This window comes from Pinus tabuliformis, chromosome 1_1, assembly GCF_031772625.1.
Source record: "Pinus tabuliformis cultivar Carrire ecotype Pingquan chromosome 1_1, CPIR1, whole genome shotgun sequence".
In the NCBI taxonomy this organism is placed as follows: Eukaryota; Viridiplantae; Streptophyta; class Pinopsida; order Pinales; family Pinaceae; genus Pinus; species Pinus tabuliformis.
This window is the reverse complement of record NC_142297.1, coordinates 536,517,340-536,528,197: the sequence shown is the minus strand read 5'-3', so window position 1 is coordinate 536,528,197 and position 10,858 is coordinate 536,517,340. Positions and strand designations below refer to the sequence as shown.

At 37.2% G+C, this 10,858-nt stretch overlaps 1 protein-coding gene across 1 annotated transcript; it reads right to left on the bottom strand.

Moving 5' to 3' along the window:
* Positions 1 to 6,346: 6,346 nt before the first annotated feature.
* On the bottom strand, positions 6,347 to 7,947 carry LOC149214162 (cinnamoyl-CoA reductase 1-like). Its single transcript, XM_089389311.1, has 6 exons — positions 7,824 to 7,947; positions 7,582 to 7,739; positions 7,254 to 7,439; positions 6,977 to 7,139; positions 6,683 to 6,875; positions 6,347 to 6,548 (listed from the first exon to the last, which is right to left on the bottom strand). Exons 1-6 carry the CDS (start codon positions 7,945 to 7,947, stop codon positions 6,347 to 6,349), a joined length of 1,026 nt encoding a protein of 341 aa, XP_089245437.1.
* Between the last annotated feature and the right edge of the window lie 2,911 nt (positions 7,948 to 10,858).

Here is a 10,858-nt window from a genome sequence, read left to right as displayed (position 1 = left end):
TCGAAGACGATTCACCTATGAAGATTCAGTCATGATATGGAATCAAGCTTATAGGCATATGACTAAGCCTTACCCTCATCTTTGGGTTGGCCCCTTTTTAGTTTAGTCGAAAGATTTGGTGAAAAGAATTCATACATTCACCAGTCATGGCAGTCAAAAGTCTTTGACAGAAGGGCCATTGCCAGCCAATTGCCTCATTACCAGCCGGGTCATTGCCAGACAGTCATTGAAGGGCACTGCTAGCCAAGTCTTGCCGGGAAGTCCTATGGTTCACTTACAGTAAGTAGCTTGTAACTATTATGGAAAGTTCTGTTACACCCAATGTGATAAGCTAATAGAACTAGTTACGTTTTACATGCTATGATTACCATTACAGTGGAATAGCAATATCCAGTGATTACAGTAACATAACCTTTGCATAACTATGGTAATCTTAACCTTATGAAGCTAATTTGAATACAGTTAAATCGTGCTTAAGCTATAATAATATCAGTACTCATTTGATTAGGGAACAAATACGATCCTCTAGTAATGCCAAACTACTTCTCTCGTCAACCACTTTATTTACATAACTAACAACTTTATTCTTGCGTTCGTATAACTTGTTAAGATAGAGTTGGTTGTACACTATGATAGCGGTGGTTTCAATAACTATAGTATTTTCCCCAGTATGTATCCATCGGTCTCTACAAACATGAATTTCCGCAGCATACTTTTAAGAAGTCCTCGGTCTTACGAACAGATGTTATTCAGATCTTATACATTTCAGAAGCAGCTCTCCATGCTAGCACGAAGATGAAAGCATGGTGAGCGTTACATTCATTTGGTCATACATACCGCACTTCTTTGATGGTGCTGGATCAACAGATGAAACAACCGCCTCTGCTCGCGCTGGGGATTACGTATTAGTAACTGCTTCTTTCGTTGCGAGGCGATGAACCACCGGTAGTAAAGGCAGAACCGGAGCCATTTGACTTTGATCCCATTTCCACTCTCCCATAGACTGCAGACGTTAGATTTGATTCCGCAACTTTGCCAGCTCAAAATCAAAATCATTGTCATAGAATGATTTCAGACTGCAAGATATAATCATTCATTCGGCCATTTTAGCAATTCGAACGACCTGGAGATAAAGATTTGCATATTAGTATCCATTCTTCACAGAGATGCGCATAACGGGTACCTTGTATGAAATGCATTGTTGCAAAGTAAGACCAAAAAGAATTTAACGATATTAAGATGCTCGGATTTTCTTATTCTCCGTATTTTTATTTTTAGTTTGAGTTTTACATTATAGAATGATCGACCACAGAAAATCTTAATACAGGGACTGCTGTGTTCTTGTAAAAGAATTAAATGCTACTGTTAAAACCACTGCGAAATTCAGATCTTGGAAAATCAATGAAGACATGAAGCTTGAATAAGAATTAAGGACTTCAAGACTTCTAAACGCAAGAATATGCCTATTCTTGGAAAATTTCAATCTCTGTAAATACCTTGTGTTCATCAATCTCATTTAAAACGCGGCATTGTTATAAAGCGCGGCATTACACAATCTCATTTAAAACGTGGCATTGTTATAAAACGCGGCATTCTTAACAATGGGGAAAATGAAAATGCAAACGGAAAATAAAGGCAGAATCATGTAATTGTATTATCATTGGCATGTAAAAGCGCATGGAATAAAAAAAAAGGAAAAAAAGTTAGTGGACTATGTGGGCCTTCGCATGAGAGCCACATGCCTTGCCACTCTATCCTCTATCACCATTACATAGCATGCAATCCGTAACAGCGCCACTTAAATGTTGCATCAAGCTAACATATGTAACTCATTCAAAAAGCCAGCGTTTAACACAGAGCACCCACTAATTGTTCCCATGTAGACCAATTAATTCCTCCCATGGCCTTCGATTCACCTGCTGTCTGGCTGTTCTGGTCTCTGTAATCTCCAACGTCTTCAATGCTCGTTAACCCAACTTACTCAATAGACTGCACATTGGAGGGTGAAGAAAATAAAAAGGTTATTCTTCGGCTGTACGTTGCGTTAGAATCGAAAGATGGCGCGACAATGCGGAAGATTTTGGCCCCCGATACAGAGTGGTCGTTCCACGGCCCGCCACGGTATCGATACTTAGCGTGTTTCCTCACAGGCGAACCCAACTGTGAATTACACTGTGTCAAGTTCAAATCCTACTCCATTACCGCTCTCCGCAATAAGGTGTTAGTTGAAAGTCGAGGCGACGAAACTCCGTATTGGATGCACGTCTGGACGGTAGAGAAAGGAATAGTCATACAAGTTCAAGAGTATTTCGATACGACAGTCACTGTTACGGACTTTGAAACTCTGGCTGGGAAAGTGCATTATATAGGAGTGAGGGAAAAATTTTGGGGTCGTTATGGTGCAGAAATCAGAAACCATTTGAAGAAAAGTCGTACCTGGTTGGGTACCTATGATACCGCCGAAGAAGCTGCTAAAGCGTACGATGCTGCAGCTAGATATCTTAGGGGTCCTTTCGCAAAAACGAATTTTCCGGCACCAACCCTTGACTCGGCCATTGAAATGGGTTGTCAGGGCCCGAGAAGCATCCAAGACAATAGCGCGGCGCTATAAGCTCACCTATCCAAGTGGTACATCAACAACGACTCTCATAAATTGATTCCTCACTCAGGGAGACAAGCAGGCAAGGTAATTCTACTGTAATGTCAGAATATATAACTATTGAAACTTCACAAATTTCTCAAGTTGATCAAATGAATATAAACAGAGTGTAGTTTATCCTCACCTTTACATATCAATGGTTTTTTCACCTTACAGTGTATTGCAGGAAACAAGTCAGAGCTCTCAGAGAAGGGAGGCCCTTTCCACTCATCTTCCAGCTCTTCTTGATAAGCTGACACCCCTTGCCGTCTCCACTGATCTTCACGCTAGTAGTAGGCCCGCTAACAGAGATAAAGTGAAGGTGGATATGGATAAACAAGCGTTGCCCTGGACGCTTGCGGGCTTCGCCTCTTCTTTTGGATTGCGCTGCTATTGTGCAGATGCCGCTGCTGCCAGAGAATCTTGTATTCTGCAATCTCTGCAATACGTTTCTGCAATCTGGTATTATGCAGGGAATGCTCCTTCAAATGATAGGGAGGCTTATGGGGCTGGTCATAGTGCTGCTCCAACTGCTACTGGTGGGGAGACTTTTGCTTATGGAAATAGTGCTTCTTCACAAAATGTTTATTGAAATTCTTCTGGAACTTAGGAATGAGGCGGTGAAGGCCACCGAACACACGAAATCTGCATGGCATGCAAGCGGCAGTGGGATGGGTGTGTAGGTGGCAATCAGAATAACAAGTATAACCGTTGCTGTATTATAACATTTGACATTTTAGCATTTAATACTATGGATTAATGTTAGCATTAAGGGCAAACCGTTGACGGTCACACATAACGAACTAGGCCTAAATAGCAATTTAGGCTATGGTCGGGCCTCTTCCGCCTCGGGAAGAGGCCAAATAAGATGGCGAAGGATGGCGAAAGATAGCGAAGCATGGCGAAGGGCGCACATCAACGCGAAGACCATTCCAAACTTAGGAATATCCCCGCTCTAACCGCCGTATAACAGAGAAGGAAAGGGGTGAACTAATGCTAAGTCGGGTCATATCGATTACTATAGTCCCTGCCGGATGCCAGATGGCAGGGACTAATAAACAGTAAAAGGTGAAACTAGACATACAAATCTTTCGTAACATATGGCAATGACAAGGTACGAACACAGATGATAAATGAAACGTACAAAAGCTTTATCGAAATCTTCGAGAAATGACAGGGTATTACATAGATATTTAATCAAACATGCAAATACTATGTGAATTCCTTTATTGATATCTCCATTAACCATGAACTTAATGCAGTTTGCGTTGAAACATTAGTAAGTACAGTGACATAGAAGTAATAATTCAAATCCTAGTGAGCATATGAGTGCATTAAGATAAAAATCGTTAAATCATATACAATCACATAAACACAATCATATTATGCACCATTGGTGTATGTGTAAACACACGCATATACAATTACATTTAAATTACTCTTTTAAATAGAGTTTGTGATCCAACTTATTCCTAAATTAGATAGAGAGGTTGAGAGAATTTCTCAACCATCACAAACCAACTTCTTAAATATGGAATGTAAGCATTAACTCCAACATCCCCCTTAATGATTACATTACATGAAAATAACAAAATAATCAAGCTTATGCTCCATCAAGTTGCCTCATAACCCTCGGAAAGGTGTAGTTGGCAAGTTGGATTCCCGAGTTCCCTCAACTCCCAAATCAAGGACCTCCTGAAGTCAATTACAGAATCCCAATCTGTCACATAACCTCATTAGGAAACCACTTCCATGTCTACCACTAATGAGGGATCCTTCCCTAGATCCGCAACTGCCATACTATCTGGACAAACATCCATATTGAGCCTTACTGCTACTTGATATTTAAGTACTGGCATCAGACACATAGTTGAACTGCTTGTTATTTTTAAAAGAGTTTAATAGGTTCACTCTCTTCATTGAATTCATCATTAGAATTCAATTGGTATTCATCTGTGGTTATATTTGCTGATTCTTTCCCTTTTAACACATCACTAGCATGACTTCTAATTCCACGCTGTATGCCCAATTTTCCTGCAATAGTAGCATTCAATGTCACCTTTGTTTGCATTTTTCTTTCTCATCCTTGACTTTGTCCACAAGGCATTTTCTACATGAGAGTTCTCTTTGGCATCATATGGTTTCAGTCGCTTTTTCTCCCCTAGAAGTGTTGCAATTGTCTCTTGCAATGTTTGTGTAGACATTTGACTCAAAGTGAAAACAACATTACTATAACTTGAAGGAAGACTATTTAATAATACAGCTTTAGCATCTTCATCCTCCACCTTAGTCCCAGCTTCACCTAATTGTCTTAAAAGAGACATTAAATTAACATTACTATAACTTGAAGGAAGACTATTTAATAATATAGCTTTAGCATCTTCATCCTCCACCTTAGTCCCAGCTTCAGTTAATTGTCTTAAAAGAGACATTAAATTATTTATATGACTGGACATAAATGTCTCATTCATTTTCAGACTAAATAATTGTAGCTTTATGGAAAATTTTTCATTTGTAGATTTTACACCAAACAATTGAGCCAAATGCTCCCATATTTCCTTTGATGTTTTAGTAAGATGTACATGATGTAATTGCGAATCAGAAAGAGAAAGTCCAATAATAGACTTAGCTTTGTCATCTCTATTTTTCCATTCAAGTAACTCTTTGGCATCTGTAGGTACTGCTTCTGAACCATTCACTATTCCCCACAAGTTTTTATTCGTTAATTGCACTTGTATTTTTACTTTCCATGAGGGAAAATTCAAACCACTGAATTTGTCTAACACCATAAACTCCATGATAAAAGAGAAGAAAAAATAAAATAACTTTTCTAAAATGGCGAGAAAAATCATGTTGAGGAAAAAAAATAATCTTACAGGGTTGGGAAAAAACCGTGCGTTCCTCACCTCTTTCGATCGGATTCAATTATAACTGGGCGTTTGGAATCGGCTGTCAAAAAACAACATTGGCGCACAGCTTCATCAAGGGTTTAAACGAGCAACATTTTGTTGACAGGAAAACTGTCAGGCATGGCGACGATTGTTGGACGCCTGCCCTCGATGCCACAGGTTCGATCCCTCTTTCGCTCGCTATTACGCACAGCTAGCAGGTTCCCCGATTACAACATATGAGAGTATGTCAAGAGACGGACAACTGAGGGCTTCAAACAAAATCAACTACTGACGGATCGAACGACTTGTTCTTGCATTCCTCGATGGCAAATCCCAGCCTGAGCGGAATGGCATTTGTGGCCTGAGTGGAATGGTGACGAATGTTACCCTTGATCAGCAGTTGGCTGCGCCAATAGCCGTCTTGACCTTATACAAATTGTTCGAGATAAGACGCGTTCTTGTCATCCCCTCTTGCCCTAGGGTACAATCGTTTGATAATCAGTTTCTCTATTTCATAAGGAAGACCAGGTTCAGGTCCATACTAGCTCTGATATCAAGATAGAAACCGTTAAATCATACACAATTACATAAACACAATCATATTATGCACAACTGGTGTATGTGTAAATACACTCACACACGATTACATTTAAATTACTCTTTTAAATAGAATTGCTGAGATCCAACTTATTCCTAAATTAGATAGAAAGATTGAGAGAATTTCTCAACTGTCACAAACCAACTTCTTAAATATAGAATGTAAGCATTAACTCCAACACATTATATGCTTATTGATTAACTTGTATCATTCTGTTTATCAGATCCTTGAAAACAGCGAGGGGCTGCCATCCATGCCATCCCACCCTGAAAGATGGCGTTGAAGTAACCCATCTTTGTGTAAGCTTTCAACGGTGTCACACAAAGTCTTGATCATAGGTGTAAACGAGAGATTTAAATCCTTTAGCTTCTGATTGGAAAAGTGGTATGGCTGCTTCCTTGGATTTATCTGGTCTGAACACCTGCATGCATGAAGGTGCATAGGATTAGACTACTTATTTTGTTTGATTCATTATACACTTGTTTTCAGATATGTATATTTAATCTGAACATAAGTATATTTTAATATACTATGTAAGATTGCTGTGGTGCCTACTCGGTAGGGAGGGGAGAGCGTGGGCACAGTTTGGCCAACATGCCGACGAGGTCTCCTCGGTGGATGTTGCATTCTCCACACACATATCTGTGGCCGCTGGCCGAGGGCGTTTCGTACACTAAAATGTGAGCCTCTGCAACGTCCCTCACATCCACATATACCTGAGTTAAGTTCGCATACGTCTTCGCTGACCCTGACATCGATCTCATCATAATAGGTCCATCAATTCTACTATTAAATCAGTAATCGTCTAAACTATATATATTATTAACTATGATAGAAAGCATTACCCACCTGTCAAGTATTTCATAATATGAGCAGTGCCAGCGTCCATGGTGGACTGCAAATTCGGACCTAAAACCACCCCAGGATTCACCACTACCAACTGTAAATTCAATTTCTTGGCAAGCTCCCATGCCGATTTCTCTGCCAAGGTTTTTGCATAGCAATACCAGTTCTGCAATTAATGAACAAGACGAAGTAATAGAGTTAGCCCAAATCCATGCGATCCAACTTGATATTTCTATATATATTGAGAGTAGTGTATTAATCCAGAGAAAGTAATAAATACACTGGTCTGTATGCAGTAGTCCAAGTTGCTCCAGCAATCCTCATCGACTATGGCGAATGGGTTTCTGTGAGGGTCCAGGTAAACAGCACCGATAGAAGACGTAAAGACTACGCGTTTCACCCCCATTTCTGCGCAAGCCTCCATCACATTCTTCGTTCCTTTCACCGCTGGCTCTATTACCTCTTCCTGCATAATTACATCCATCACGTACGGTCGTAAGCCAGTCAGCGGACTACAATGTTTACCAATATACAGTTGCCTCAACTGAATATATGGACTTAGAAGGTTTAGAGGTTATATAATAATTATATGGCAGTGAATTAATTACGGGGTTATTGCTCATAGCAGTAGCCACGTGAAATACACCATGGCAGCCTCGGATAACTGTGACTAAACTCTGGTAATCGAGAATATCAGCTTTCACAAGCTCAAGCCTCTCGTTTGCTCCTTCCAACGCTCTCAGATGCTCATACTTCCGCCCATCATCTATACATGTGAAATCCCGTCAGAAACCCTAACCCTATGAAGTAATAAACAAATGATTAAACTGATCATTATTATTAGATATACCATTTGGGTTGGTGCGAATTGCTCCTCTCACAGTGTAGCCTCTCTTGAGGAGCATCTTGACAAGCCACGAGGCAATGAATCCCCCTGCTCCCGTCACGCAAACTGTTCTGTTCGTTTCCTTCATTTGTCGTGATGTCATCTTGTGCTTTACACCAAGGTGGTGCAGGCGGCAACTCTCGGAAGAGCAACTCAACAGTTCAGATGAACTTAGACAAGTGGGTCATTGAATTTTAAAATGTAAAGGAGATATGGGGCTTTTAAATACCAGTGATGGAATGGTCGTGTTCTAGCGTTCTGAACGTTGTTTATAGCGTGGAAAGTTTTTTTTTGAAAACGTATGTTTGAAGTTTGCACACAGATGCAATGCTTTGCTTTTCACGTGTGGTTTTACATCAACAGAAGATTGGTTCAATTTACTGAAAAGCTGCAACGAAATGTAAGCGTCATTATGAGTATAGGTCGATGTGATTGGTTACATAAATAGACATGTGTCCGTTTGTGGGCAAGGGCTAACCAACCTGTCATGGGGTATTAAATATCGGGTACATGCATGCTCTATAACAAAATATAACGCGTAGCGCAGTGGCTACATAAATTAAAAATAAAAGTGATGGTTACATAAATTAAAAATAAGACGGTGTATTATTTTGTTATAAAGCATGCATGTACCCAAGCATTTAATGCCCTATGACAGGCTGGTTAGCCCTTGCCACCTCAAACATCTGAAAAGCTGCAATGAAATGTAAGTGTCATTATGAGTATAGGTCGATGAGATTGGTTACAGAAATAGACATGTGACCTAAAATATATTTCGATATCTCTGACATTCATTACATCCATTTAATATGACAAATTTTATTTTCAATTCAGAGTTTATTTATTGAAGACAACCTAACTTAGCATAATCATCATCAGTCATTTATGAAGACATAATGTGATAGGGGAAATTAAACTACCTAAGGTTAATTGGTGGTCTGTGTCACAGTATTACTCTCACTAAATGCTTTTGCTTTTAAACCTGAACCATTGACTTTCTTCTTTACATATAAAGAAAATAAACTATTATAACTTTACTTGTTCAATCTACTGAAAAGCTGCAATGAAATGTGAAGTGTCACTATGAGTATAGGTCGATGAGATTGGTTACAGAAATAGACATGTGACCTAAAATGTATTTCGATATCTCTGACATTCATTACATCCATTTAATATGACAAATTTTATTTTCAATTCTCAGTTTATTTATTTTGTTTATACATAGCAGAATAAAACCTAACTTAGCATAATCGTCATCAGTCATTTATGAATGCATAATGTTGTAGGGAAAATTAATGTTGTAGGGAAAATTAAACTACCTAAGGTTAATTGGTGGTCTGTGTCAGAGTGTTACTCTCACTAAATGCTTTTGTTTTTAAATTTGAACCATAAAATTCTTTGTTTACATATAAAGAAAATAATCTATTATAAGTAAATATAAACTATTAAAAAAAACCAAGCTGTTGGCTAATTATAAACTATTTTTAAATATACTTCAAAACAGTCTTAAAACACATTTTAAATCGAAATCTCAATTATATAAATAAATCTCACTTATTTTGAATTATATACCTTTCTTTTTTATTTGTAAGTAGATTGTACCATTTTGAGTTATATTTCTCCATTGTCTCATTATCTCTGGACTGTATCATTTTTGAATCAGATAAAGTGCAGGTTATATTGTTTTTTTGGTAAAGTGTAAGTTATATTGTTTTTTAAGTCAAAATTTTTAGTTTTAATAGTTGCAAATTATTTTAACGAAAACATTAATTTTTTTTATTAATTATATATTTATTAACAATTTTATGTCAATTTTAATTAAATTTTCAAAAATAAAAATTATTACACAAACAAACAAACCTCACACTACAAAACTGTTAAAAAAATTATTTATCCAACTGAACTTGTTCAAAAATATTTTTTTTCAACTGAATTCGATGCATGCACAAAAAGATAAAGACTATAGTATAATTTATTTCTCTATCAAATCAAATCTCACCGTCCCTTTTGAATGATTAATCTTTATTTTTGTCTCATTTTTTAAAAATAAAATTCTCCACGACTTGATAACTTTACATATACGTGTATAATAATATTTACTCAAAACCAAAAAAACTCAAAATATCTAATTTCTATTGAATTTTGTAAGGTTATTAAAATAGGAGATTAACCTATCAATTTAAGATAATTAAATTTGAGTACATAAGATATAAGTTATTTTTATTAATTTCTAATTTAAATTTAATTAACATTTTTTATTTATTTATTACGAGTTTAAGGATTATTAATAAATTTATTTTCAAAAAAACTTTAAAAAAATCCATTTTCATCTACTAGTTTTTGATAATATGTCACATTGTATTAAAATATGTCTAAATAGGTTTGATTGTATGTTGAAAATAAAGAAGTTTTCATCATTGGATAAGGTTCCATTCCTACAAGGACTTTTCTTGAAGCCATGAGTTACCTTGAGATAAGGGTGAAACACGTGGTTTCACTAAAAAATACTATACTAAATATGGTCTCCTCACGTGTGCACATATAAGTGGGCCAAAACTAACCCTTATGTCCTTCAAATTTTAAAGTGGATTGTGTGTTTGCATTGAGGAAGTCCAAAAGTTATACAATGTGAAAGGTGCTCGAGGGGGTACTTGAAGAAAAAACCGAAGCTTATTGCACTTGGGGACTTGCTATCAATTCCAACAATAGAGCAGATGCTTATGCTATGTGGTGAGGACTTAATGTAGCCAAATGCATTTGCATGCAATTTCTTGTCGTGATAGCATACTCCAAAATCATTATTAATCATATGGTACATGACTCACGACCATGAGAATTCTCTCTACCTTCAAATACATGTCATAATAGATAAGAACCAAAAAAGATTTCCTCCATGAACTTCTATCATGTCTTCTAAGGAAACAATCAAGAAGAAAATTCATGAGAATATTATTGTTTAAGTATAAAAAATTGGGAATTAGCAGTTAATGGCACAATAT